Below are 13,644 nucleotides of genomic sequence, written 5' to 3'. Positions count from 1 at the left end.
GAAGAGGATTTCTAGTAGAAACTTTAGCCTGATAATTATCTTCCCTATAGTCGGAAATGTAGCCATCCTGACTCAGGCTGATACAAAATTGCCATAGGCTGTCATAATGTAAATCCCTACTTGAAAAATGGACACTGGCTGTTAATTTTTAGCTCTGCCCTATGTTATATTTACTATGAAAATTGTGTCTAACCATAACCAAAAAAATCATATTTCTTAGAAAAGCAGGTTCTGACAAAACTCTCACTTCACACTGTGGCATCATAGCTCTATAAAAACCCATGCCCAGTTTTGAAATTTTACCATCTAAGGACTTTAAATATATCCTACATAATGCTTTAAGCTATGGTATTACCTCACAAGAAATATTTAATGATTCCTTGTCGGTTATATAAAAGTCTGCTAAGGTTAAAAGATGAGCAATGTCCTTGAGCTTATACTCTACTAGATCAATGAAAGACATTTAGGACTGAGGGACCTCAGCCAAAGGGGGGAAAAAAAGGAGTGAGCAGGGAATAAGACACATACATGCATGCTCGCCCAGTAATACACTTCCCGCTATTCAGCTCTCGGTAAATCATATTGTGCCAGTAGCTTCATAAATAATGTCCTATTACTACTGAAAGAGAGCTTGGCTGGAACCCATCCAGTCCCTTCCCTTCTCCTTTAGGAAATCCACATTCAGTGTGAGCTCACCACTTCCCACTGCTTCTCCTTGTAGGTGGTTGTGATGACTGACATCTGCATACTAGCAGTTTACAAAGTCTTTTTTCTTTCATATTCATACAGATCCATCTTATGAATTTGTTTGGTTTTGGTTTTTTTGTTTGTTCATTTGTTTGTTTTGAAGGTGTAGTTAGCGATAGATAAAACTGAGGCTCAGAGAAACTAAACAAAAAATTTTCCAGTTTTACAAGGCTGGAGGAGCCAACAGAGACTTGGTTTTGTGGGGTTGAGGATCAAGGCTACAGCCCTGCATAGGCAGGGCAAACACTCGACCGACAGCCAAGTTGCATCCCCAACCAGGATCTGAACTGCAGATGTCTGCTACTTTTCCCATCATGCACACTGCCTCCCTGTAGACCAAGTGACTTACTTCTTTTAATAAAACATGGTTAAAACTTCAATAGATCATTGCATTCCATTTTAAGAACTCTTAATATAATAAAATAATAATGTATGTTATGGTCTTTTACCTAAAAGTAAAAAGGTTCCCAATCCTGACGTTGCTTTTTAAAGCTTTAATGTCAGCATACAAACTTCATAATATTTTAATTTGGCTTAATATCTTCTGTATTGATTTCCTACCACTATCCAGCAAAAGAGCATAAAAGAGCGCCAATGTTTATCTACAAACCACAGAGTAAAAAAGTTTTTGAGGGAGAGTCAGTAAAACTAGAGTGCCAGATCTCAGCTATCCCTCCACCGAAGCTCTTCTGGAAAAGAAATAATGAAATGGTCCACTTCAACACCGATCGGATAAGGTGAGACCAGACTCTCCTCATTGGCATATATACATTGGTTGGGCGAATCTGGTTATACTTCTTATACATATTATAAATTATGAAATTATGGCCTTGGGTTGTCTATTCTTAAAAATAAATATTTAAGTCAGATTCAAGTAATCCTAAAAATAAGGCATCACAGAGCCTAGAGTTCATCTTTTTTGACAATAAAGAAGCATGGCTACAGGAAATAAATTATATGAAAAGATTAAAAGGAAATTATTTGGGAGAAGAGAGAGTATGTGTATGAGTTTCTAGAGATCCAGCCTAGGGTCTTATGCTTGTTAGATAAATACTCTACTACAAAAAGATACCTCTGCTCATAGGTGGGGTATCTAACTTTTGGCATTGATTAGAGTTAGTCTTGGAGTTTTCAACAGCCTTTTATTACTAATTAAGTTCTATAAGGCAGCCATATCACTTAAAGTTTACCTGAAAGAAAAGAATTTTAATTCCCACACCTTAGTTTTTGTTTGTTCCTTTCCAGCCTATACCACGATAATGTTGGAAGAGTGACTTTACTGATAAAGGATGTAACCAAGAAGGATGCTGGCTGGTACACAGTGTCCGCAGTCAATGAGGCTGGCGTGACCACGTGTAACACAAGACTTGATGTCACAGGTATGTCACAGAGCAGCTCAGCTTAGCCAGGGAGCTGAGAAACACACAGCTCAACACGGGGTGTTTTCCTCATAATCATTTTCCCATCATATCTGCCGCTGACTACGAAGTTCAACTACGTATTTTAAACTGTTCTTCTAAATTTCTGTTTGTTTCAGCCCGTCCAAACCAAACGCCCCCAGCTCCCAAGCAGCTGCGTGTTCGACCAACTTTCAGCAAATATTTAGCGCTTAATGGGAGAGGTTTGGATGTGAAACAAGCTTTTAACCCAGAAGGAGAGTTTCAGCGCCTAGCGGCTCAATCGGGACTCTACGAAAGTGAAGAACTTTAATAACTTTGCCCACAGTGGAAAACACAGCCTCACTATTAGCATTATAGCTGATGACTTTGTAGGAAAAAAAAAAACTCCATGGCTGTATTAACAGCTTACGGCTTTACTTAGGTCGTATAACTAACATGCATTTAAAACATTATTTATCCTCTGACTCTGGCGCAGCCTTTCTACTCCTCTGACCTGTGAAGCCAACAGTAAACTGAGTTTATGGGTTTATATTGTAAGAGACTGTCTTGAGTTACAGTTCTTAGAGCTTGAGTCCTACACTTTTAACAACTATGAGTTATGAATCAAAACCTTTTTTAAACTGCTAATACTTGCAGTAAAGTGTATGGGTATTGCTTAACACACACCGGTTTACCTGTTTTCTCTTGTAGGAATACTAACATGATATAGATTATTTGAGTGTTCCACAATTTCATGTCAAAAGAATAAAATTCAAATAGTTAAACAGACTTGTCTCAACTTTACGGAAGTCTGGAATGATATTCACAATCAAACTTCTGAACTTCTGAGGTTTTTGTTTTGGGAGGGGGTTGTTTCTTGTTTCTTGTTTCTGTTTTTGTTTTGTTTTTATTAAGACATGGTTTCTCTGTGTAACAGATCTGGCCATCCTGGAACTCCTCTGTAGATCAGGCTGACTTTGAGCTCACAGAGATCTGCCTGCCTTTGCCTCTCAGAGTGCTGAGATTAAAGGTGTGCGCCATCACCTCCAGGCCAAACGTCTGGATTTTATAAGTGAAAGAACACACAGCAAAACCTGTGAATAACAAAATTCCAAAGCACAGAAGTGCCATTCCCGAGAAGAACGTGAAGCTCATGCCATAGGCCATTCCATCTGAAAATGCTTTCCATGACTTACACGTCAAAGGCAGCCACAGTGATGCCAACCATAGTCCTCAGTTTGTGACTTTATGCTCACCAGAGTAACTGACAGTGGAACAAGAGCCATCTAAAGGTCATCTCTACATTTTGTATATTGAATGTAAATTCCAAGTCTGGGTGTTTCGCCTCCTACGTTTTCCAAATTGAATAACTTGCTATGTTAGACAGTCTAATTTGTGAGCCCCTGAGAGCGGAAGCACAGAAAGCTATAACTCCTTTCATGAAAGTGTCTTAAACTAGAACAATGGCTTCGTTCTTTGCCTCAAGCCTCTGGCTGTGACCTTGGCATGGTCTCTTCTGTTCCTTCAATGAAAGGTAGGTTTTGACCCTCACTGCTATGTGGCCTAGTTTTGCTTTATGTCTGCACTTAAACATCATCTACCAACATCCCTCTCCACTTCCCTCAGGGCAATAACAAAGAGGGCTTTCTTTATCTTTTGCCTTCAAAACAGTGCAGTGGTGTTCTCTGTAGGCTGCTATGGAGCGCGCTGGGCAGAATTCCACTGTAGTTTCTTCTTTTACAGCCATAAAAATATTTTCTGTCCTCCACCCTGGTGGGTTTGAGCTTCCTTCATTCATAGACCATTTTTTTCCTTTTCTATAATTTGTTTATGATTCTTCTCATCTTTACACAGCTCCTGGGTAAGACATGGGTCTGGGCTCCCAAGACTACTGTCAATTCCTGCCATATAATCACTGACGATTCTAAGTGTGTTTATGGACAGGAGCATACATGTGGATGTCAGAGGACAACTTACACGAGCTCCTTCTCTCCTTCTCTTGTTTAGGTCTCTGGAATGGAACTCAGGTTGTCAGACTTAGTGGCAAGTGCCTTAACCTGCTGAGCCACCTTACTGCCCCAGCAACAACTGAGAAAACCAGAACTGTTCTAAGTTTTTTATTCTCTGCACATGTAACCTTTTGTAGCCTCTCCTTCCCTCTTAGAGGAAATGTTTCAATATGGTAAAAGGTGTTGCCATTCAGAGGAACAAGCTATACACCAGCTTGGAAACCCACCTGGAATGTCAGCACTTGGGAGCCTGAAACAAAGGACCCCTGGAGCAAGCTGGGTAACCGGAGTAGCATTTGGAGACCCTGCCTCGATACGAGGTGGAGAGTGATCAAGGAAGACACCTAACAACAACCTCTGGCCTCCTTATACACAGAGGTGAACTTGTACCCACACATCTGAACACATGTACACATATAGCACACACATTCATATGCAAACAATGAATTTTATACATATTTCTGACAATTAAGCTATATACTAATGTGGTAAAAATCTGAAAAAAGTACTTGAGGATTACATATATAGAATGATTGACCAAGAGATGGAGGAATGGACTCTAATATTTTTTGTTTTTGTTTTTTGTTTTTGTTTTTGTTTTTTCGAGACAGGGTTTCTCTGCGGCTTTGGAGCCTGTCCTGGAACTAGCTCTGTAGACCAGGCTGGTCTCGAACTCACAGAGATTCGCCTGCCTCTGCCTCCCGAGTGCTGGGATTAAAGGCATGTGCCACCACCGCCCGGCTGGAATCTAATATTTTTAAATGCACATTATAGCATTCTTATAGAGTGGGAAGCATATTCTATTAATGTAAAGCTAAATGCATGAAGTTCTATGAAAATAATCTGAAGTCCCTAGAACTGCATGCATAGATGAATGCTATTAGTTTTATTGATAGGATGGGACAGGTCTATCAACAAAGCAATGATCTTTATCATCTAAGAAAGCTGGTAGCTGGGAATCACATGCTGCTTTCTCTGGGTATTCTTTGTCCTTGTATCTAAGAAGACCCAGGTCAAGTTTGCATGGCTAGAATTAATCAATCAACTGTTTTACATTGCCGAATGTCGTGTTTGCAAGTTCCCGTAAAATGTGTGAAATGAACTGAAAGCATCTTCTGTACTTTCAAAGGACTTAAAATCTAATTTATAAATGGACCACTAGGGAAGAACAGTCGGGACAAATTGTGTGTTTAAATCACAAGGGCTTGGAAACATGCAGATAGGGGCAAGCCGTAGCAGCGCTTGGCAAAGCATCATAAGGTGCTAGGGTTGTAAAATGAGGAGACTGTGCTATGCTGTACCAGCGAAATTTGAAAGCAACACTTTCTTCATGCTTGAAGCTGAAGAGATAGCTCAACTGTTTCGAGTGCTTGCAGCCATTGCAGCTGACCTGGGTTCGGTTCCCAGCACCCACATGGCAGCTCAAAACTGTCTGTAACTCCAGTTTCAGGGGATCTGACGCCCTCTTCTGTCCTCTCCGGGCACTGCATGCACTTGACACATGTCCACACGTGCAGGCAAAACAGTCACACTCATAAAGTAAAATAAAAATTTTAAATATTTAAAAGTAAGGTTTTACTCATGCTGCATTGTTGTTCCAGTCTGAGAAAGATAAGCTTCTACGAAGCTTCAGCGCTGGGTTTTACAGCTACTTAATTTATGAGTCATTTGGCCAACGAACTGAAGGTTCTCACACTAAGGTTAATATCCATCAAAACTGTGGGTATATTTGCCTTTCGAGTTTACAACCCGTTTCTTGAAATTTACACTGTAAGGACACACACAGACACATGAGCAAAAATTAAGTATACAGACACACTCGTGCACACACACAAACACACACACACACACACACACACACACACACAATTCAAATAATCACTAGCCTGCTCCTGTAGTCTCCGTGAGACAGAGTTAGATAAAAAGGTAAAGCAGGAGGTAAAAGCAGGCTTTCTGAGATGGTCGCTTCTCATAGAAGATTCTGTGAGATGAAACTGGCAAGAAGACACAGGGCCAGGTGTCTAGACAGGAAAAATAGGAAAAGGGGGAGGACCCAGTAGCATTGTAAAATACCCAGGACATCCGGCCTTAGGGTTTCTCCCTCCTGAATGTATAAACTTACTACTTTTCCTTTCCCTGGGGTTTGAACTGCTGTATTTCCCGGATGTCCATTTTGTTTTTGTTGTTCCTGCCAATGAGGGCACCTGGTAATGCCCTGGACAGCCAATGGCCCACTCCTTCCATCCCCTTACAACAACTACTTGACAAGAGGGTAGTTTCAGCCCAGGATTCAGAAAATTCAGATTGATATATGACACTCCCACATCACCTTAGCAGCACGATGAGATCCAATCAGTAAGTACACACTTGTAAACAGCTAGGGATGTAGCTCAAGGACAAAGCACTTGCCTGGCATGTGTGTGACTCTGAGTTCCATCCTTGCAAACTGCTGACTTTCTAAAACAAGGCTTTATTGTGCGGTCCAGGCTTCCATAGTTAAAAGATCCTCTTGCCTCAGCCAACCACTGGCTTTTCCTTTTCTTCTGAGCATGATATATATACACACATATACACATACATATACATCATACACACACATACACACACACACATGACATGTGTTTGTCATGTCAATACAATTACAATTTGCTCTGGAAATTTAGGAAGCATTTTGGGAGCCCATATAGAGTCTCTCTTCTACTTCAACATTTGTAGAAACATATCAGAGCAGAAGGATAATGAGATGCGGGCAGCCTAACCACTCAGACACCACACGGAGTACAATGTAGTTCACCGGCACAAAAAGTGATCTTATTTTGTATTAGGTCACTATTTTGATGGTGCTTGCTATAACTGCATAAAACCAAGACCCTCTAATGACAATATGCTACCCATCCAATAAAAAATGAGATAAGTAGATAGATGTGTGTTCAAATTACAATATCTAGAATATATTAGTCGAAAAGGGGACATTAATAACATTTATAAAATTATTTTTGTGATTTAAAAAAACACTATAGAGTAGAAAATGCAGAGAAACTCTTTCAGTTCTTGCAGATTAGATGAGACAAATAAAACATAACAAATAAACGCTGGAGAGGCAACTCAGCAGTTAAGAGCACTGGCTGTTCTTGTAGAGGACCCAGGTTCAATTCCCAGAACCCACATCGTGGTTCACAATCCTCTGTATCTCCAGTTCCAGGGGATCTGATGCCCTCTCCTGGCCTAAGTGGGCACCATGCATGTACTAGACACACATGAAGGCAAAACACCCAAACACATAAAAATGTTTAACTAAACAAGATAAGACAATGTGGGCAGTGTACATCTTGGATTGGCTCCTGAGCCAGTAAATTTTTAATTTTTAAACGGTAAATTTTTAATAAATATATTGACTTGTTAAGTCTTATATCATGATCAAATGTTTGTAGCGTTAGAATCATCAAGAAAAGTGTCTAGTTTGGAAATGTAAAACAGACCAAGCGCCCTCTGCTGGTACCAGCTGAAAAAGACTCGGTTTCCTTTGGTAGCTATCTATGCAGGAGAGGCCTCTGCATGGAGAAGTGTCAGCATGCTCAGTTACGGCAAACCCGGCTGATTATCTCAGCACTCAGTGGTTTGAAGAGTATTTCTTGGTTTTTTTCGCTGTTATTAAGTGGGAATTCTTCTAAAGACTTCACTATGAGGTACAACATGACAACCTCTTTTCCTAGTTAAAAAGCTAATGGTTAAGGACAAAACAGATTATATCTAGGATCCTAAGTCAACAACAAAATTCACTCAGAGATTTAATATAATAGTGTAAGTAACTTAGTTTCTGAGACTTTATACAGTCAATAAGAAGACACTTATAAGAGAATAAGAACTGTCATAGAGATTGGATTTCCAGTTTTAAAATGGTATTGTCTTAGGGTTCACCTTGTTACTTAGCTTCTCTAGGGCCGTGGACTCTAGGCTTGTTATTCTTTACAGCTAATATCCACTTATGAGTGAGTACATACCATGTTCATCTTTCTGAGTTACCTTTCTCAGGATGGTTTTGTCTAGTTCCATCTATTTGCAAGCAAATTTCAAGCTGTCATTGTTTTTTACTGCTGAGTTGTACTCCATTGTGTAAAGTACCACATTTTCTGTATCTATTCTTTGGGTGAGGGACATATAGGTAGTTTCCAGGTTCTGGCTATTACAAATAATGCTGCTATGAACATAGTTGAACAAATGTTCTTGTAGCATGATTGAGCATCCTTTGGGTATATGACCAAGTGTGGTAAGTAACAAGGTGAACCCTAAGAGAAACATATATAGATCCCCCAGGGAAGGAGAAATAGACAAGATCACCTGACAAAATTGGGACCATGGGGGTGGGGGAGAAAGGAGGGTGGAAGATGAAGAGAAAGAGGAGAGGAGAAGGGGGAAAGGGAGGAGAATTTGAGGGAAGGGGACAGTCCAGATGGAGGAAGGACAGAGATGGAGAGCAAGGAAAGAGATATCTTGATTGAGGGAGCCATTATGGGGCTGGCAAGAAACCTGGCAGTAGAGAAATTCCCAGGAATCCACAAGGATGACCCCAGCTAAGACCCTAAGCAACAAAGGAGAGGGTGCCCAAACTGGCCTTGCCCTGTAGCCAGACTGATGAATATCTTAAATGTCACCATAGAACCTTCCTCCACCAACTGATGGAAACAGAGGCAAAGGCCTGCAGCAGATCACTGGGCTGAGTTCCCAAAGTCCAGAGGGAGAGGAGTGAGAATGTGAGCAAAGAGGTTAAGACCATGATAGGGACACCCACTAAAACAGTCTACCTGAGCTAATGGGAGCTCACCAACTCCAGCTGGACAGGGAAGGAACCAGCATTGATCCAAACTAGACCCTCTGAATGTGGGTGACACTAGAATTATTCCTACTGCTTGTGCTGGCTTTTGGGGAACCCATTCTCCTTGCTCAGCCATGATATAGTAGGGAGGGCCTTGGACCTTCCCCAAAGCAATGTGCCTCACCCTCTCTGAGGAGTGGGTGGGAAGGGGCATAAAAGGGAAGGGAGTGGGAACTGGAATTGATATGTAAAATGAAAAAAGCTAGTTTGTTTTCTTTTTTAAAAAAACTGAAACAAATGGCATTGTCACTTTAAAAAAATCCTTAAATATAATTTTTCCTGATGTTTTTCCTTCACATAAAAGAAGCATTTTTTGTTTTGTTTTTGTTTTATGAGTAGCTAAGCACTTTTCTGCTTTTGCATTTGTTCCATTGACTGCTTTCATTCTGAGCCACACATCAGTGCCTGGGGGTAAGAGGGCTAGGAGGAAGAAGGGGCAGATGAACGAACATGAGAGAGTCTTACATTTGTTTATGAAAACATGCTTATGCATATGCCTTTATTTAACACGGGTATTTATTTTACATTTCACTGTATTGCATTCTAAGAATCAACACCAGGAACTTTCAGTACTAGGCAAGTATTCTACAACAGTGCCATAAACACCCTCAGCCTGGTATTTTTACAATTTATATGTTACTTTTATATTATAGTTCAAATATGGAGTGTCTCTTCAAAAGTCATCTGCTAAAGACTTGGTCTCCAAAATGCCACTACTAGGAAATAGGGGAACCTTTAAGAAGATGTCCTATTAGGAGGTATTAATGGTTGTTAGGGAAATGCCCTCAGGGAGACTGTGAGAGCCTGGTAGCTAAATAGGACTAGAATTCAGTTTTCCTGAATTTGCAGCAGAAATTCTGTTATAGGGAGAATGACACACAATAATTTTTAATGCCTGTACAGTAACTTATAGCAAAACCTTCTTTTAAAATCTAACTCACAACAAAACAAGATCTTGTCAAACTCTAAAATATATGTCATTTAGCATTTAGTTACTTTTTATTTGTGTGTGTGTGCATGCATGTACACGTGTGTGCAGTGCAGCGCACAACGCCTGTCTGTGCTCTATGCGCTACCATACAGTTCACGAGCTTCAGGCAAGGGGCTGGAGGTTGAAACATACAAAGACACACACAGAGAGACAGAGACATGGACCTCTAGTCGCTGGAAAGAAGCCCTTTATTCAATAGCACCACGGAGGCTTAAATAGCCAACACGGTCAGGTGGGCCAACAGGTGAAAACCTTATCCTCTGATCCTCAAGGCCAAGGCAACACGTGCTCGTGAAGCAGAGCTGGTAAACAACTTTGACACAGCTTTCAGTAACTCGAATCAGAAGGAAAGTAAAGATCACTAGCAAGGAAGAGCAGCTGGAGGCCAGGACTCCAAATGGTCCCAACACACAAGTGCCTGCAGAGGCCAAAAGAGGCACTCAGATTGCCTAGAGCTATAGTTACAGGAAGTTGTGAACTGTCCAACACCTGTCTGGGACGAACTCTGGTCCTACTGAAAGAGTAACAAGTGCCCTTATCCACTTCATGTCTTTTAATTTTTACAAGCTTACTTCTGATCCACCTATTCTTGTAGTTATAAAGATTCAATTAAATAGTGAATTTTAAAACTGTAAAGGTTTTCACCAGCCAAATTAAATGAAAACAAATTAGTACTACAATTTAAGAATCGCAGCATCCCCTTTTCCCTCAGCACCATGTTTGAGTTCATTTGTATTCATCAATCCAGGTGCCATGAAGAACAGAGTGAGGCTTCGAGTTCTTGGGATTTATAGCTCAGAGAACTGTCTACTATGCACCAGTCTAGCTCTGAGAGACCTGTGGGTGAGAAGGCAGAGCACAGACATAGACAGAAAAATGCCTACCAAGATGCGTGAGAACAAACATCCTCGGGACTTTATTGAGGAAGATAAGATTCACACTGTGTGAGAGTTAGGGTCTTCCTAGGCCCTAGGAGCCCCAAAGGTGGTGTACATCCGCACCTAAAATGATACACTACAAAAATACCGTAGGAAGACTTCCTTCAGTGTTCCAGCAGAGGGTGCTAAGTTCTTTGTTCCTATACCACTGGTCCACAAGGATCAACATCATTTGGCTTTATAATCCTGTTCACTGCCATGATTTAGGGTGCTCTAAAACTAGATTTGAAGTCTAAAATGGGATAACTGAGGAATAAAGCCCGCTAAGGTTTTTCCTTAGTCCTTGCAATGACAGTCAAGACAAACAGAATGTGCATACAGGAAAATAGCCCAACTGAAGGGTGTCACCTCGGTCTTTACCATCTATATGCTCTATTGGTCGGATTTCCTAATGGTAGCGCCTGCATTCCTTTGCCTGGGGGCTCCTTTTGGCCACCAGAGCACACCTTGCTATGTGGCAGGCAGGTCACAGGTCTAGGAGCAACACTCTACTGACGATGCAGTTTTGTATATAAAATTCCATGTCTTGATTACTTTTCTATTTCTGTGAAGAGACACTGTGGCCAAGACTACTTATGGAAGAATGTGTATTGGGCTTACAGTTTCAGAGGGCAAATCCATGATCATCCTGGTGCATGGCAGCAGACAGGAAGTCATGTCACTGGGGCCATAAAGCAGAGCTTACATGTGGAGACAACAACCACAATGCAGAGAGAGAGAGAAAGAGGGGGGGGGGGGAGAGAGGGGAGGGAGAGAGAGAGAGAGAGAGAGAGAGAAAGAGAGAGAGAGAATGAACTGGGAATGGTGAGGACTTTTGAAAGTTCAAAGTCCATCTCCATTGACACACCTCATCCACCAAGGCTACACATTCTAATCCTTCCCAAAGAGGACCGAGCATTAAAATATATGAGCCTATGGAGGCCGTTCTCATTCAGACCACTATATCTCTCTTCAGTGAAATAACTCTTGAGTTTACACTGGTTTCCAGAGTTTCTCAGTAAAAAGATCAAGTTCCAGTCACCCTCATCCTTTTCTGGATGATCAACCTTTCATGCCTGTGTTAGCATCCTTCACTTGCCTCCTTGTTCTGTTACCTGTTTCCTAGGCTTGCTGCCATCACACTGCCTGAACTCAACTCCTTTCCCAAGGCCTGCTTCCTATGACATCTAAGACTTGTGAGGTCCTAGGAGAGGACTGAAAAAAGAGAACAGACTATTCCAGTCCATCTTTCCCCCCTTTATTCTCAGAATTATTTTGAGCCTGGGAGCATTTTTCCCCTTGGGGAATTTGTTCAGTCAGAAGGAAGGAATAATATGCTTTGAACATTTCTTTGCTGCTTCGTGATTGCTCTAGGCTCCATTTTCCTGTTAAATAGGTTCCCGTCTGTTGTACTAGATTTCTATGATTCTTAACTATTCGCTCGTGCTTACCAATTAGGTCTAAAAACCAAAAATCAAGAGTCAGGAAGAGCTGGAAGTAGTGACTGTTTGCAGTGAAACACTATTTTCTGAATAGATCAGGGAAATTGGACACGTGGACTCGCTGTGACTATGACTTGAGTCACAAGACCTGTGCAAGATAGAGTTGGCTGAAATCACAGCTTGGGTAGGGGGTTAGAAAATCCCACCCTTAGCTAAGAAGCCATTGACAATGGAGGGCTGTAGAAGGAAGGGAGAGTAAGTTTCCTCCAGGGATGCCGCCCGGAAAAGAATACACACGCTCCAGTTCGTGCCCATACAGGCAGCATTAAATGGACTCAGTGGATGTGTGGAGGCGAAAGAGGACCAGAGAAGTTGGAAAGGAAATGTAGGGGGTTAATTTGAAAGAGACAGAATGGGAGGTGGATTTGGCTGGAATACAGTATATACATTAGTAAAATTCTCAATAAAATTTATTTGAAAACGCACGCACACGCGCGGGCACACAAACACACAACAAAGTCAATTACTATCTAGATCAATCTGTTAGAAAACAATTCCCCTTGTGCTAAGAGCTTTTATAGCACTAGACTCTGACTTTATTCTTAAGTGAGTATATAATCAAGGTAACTAATATGGTAACCAGAAACCAATGTAATACCAAAAGCAGCTGAAAGGGATAATAGAGTAGAAGGAAAACTTTAAAAATATATTCTTTCTTGCCTCTGAAGGATGGGAAAATGTCCCATCGATGACGCAAAAGTAAAGCATCACAGGAAAGGGGCACTTGGGAGAATAAACGAGGGGCACGGCATTTGGCCTAGAAGTAATGAAACCTGTGGAGAGTACTTGGTGACCGCAATCGCGGGAAATCGCTTGTTTAATGAATTGGTGCTCTAGGATTCGTCGCCATAGAAACGAGTGCCTGTTCAGTCGGTTCTGATAAGGTTGGAGCCACTGTGACCAAGCCCGAGCGGCTGGGGCGTTTGTGGAGCGGAGGTGTCTGAGAACAGGAACTCGAAACTTCCCGAGCACAGTAGAAGGCGCCCAGGACACGCAGGCGCAAACACACCCGCGTGCGCTCAGTCAAAGGCGGCGGGAAGTTGGTCTTCTGAGCAGGAACTGAGCAGCCTGAAGCCTGATTGGAGCCCACGGACCAATAAACAAACGTCTCATTGGTGAGGCGCGCGCAGGCGCGCGTTCCCCAGCTTCCCACTGGGCCGTTCCCGCGGAGGGGGCGTGGCCCCAGGGTTCCGCCCCTCGCCTCGGCCCAGCCTCGGGGTCCGGGC

At 41.9% G+C, this 13,644-nt stretch overlaps 1 protein-coding gene across 2 annotated transcripts in view; it reads left to right on the top strand.

Moving 5' to 3' along the window:
• The window catches only part of LOC121453509 (myotilin), a 45,139-nt gene extending 42,230 nt beyond the window's left edge, over positions 1 to 2,909 (top strand). For both annotated transcript variants that reach the window (XM_041660352.1, XM_041660351.1), the window contains exons 8-10: positions 1,319 to 1,484; positions 1,993 to 2,126; positions 2,285 to 2,909. In XM_041660352.1, the coding sequence (XP_041516286.1) occupies positions 1,319 to 1,484; positions 1,993 to 2,126; positions 2,285 to 2,457 (473 nt within the window). In that variant the 3' untranslated portion in view covers positions 2,458 to 2,909. The remainder of the gene's footprint in view (positions 1 to 1,318; positions 1,485 to 1,992; positions 2,127 to 2,284) is intronic.
• Positions 2,910 to 13,644: the final 10,735 nt, after the last annotated feature.

This window comes from Microtus oregoni, unplaced genomic scaffold, assembly GCF_018167655.1.
Source record: "Microtus oregoni isolate MIOR12 unplaced genomic scaffold, Mior012 000011F_ref0000422, whole genome shotgun sequence".
NCBI classification, from domain to species: Eukaryota; Metazoa; Chordata; class Mammalia; order Rodentia; family Cricetidae; genus Microtus; species Microtus oregoni.
This window is presented reverse-complemented; position numbering and strand designations above follow the sequence as displayed.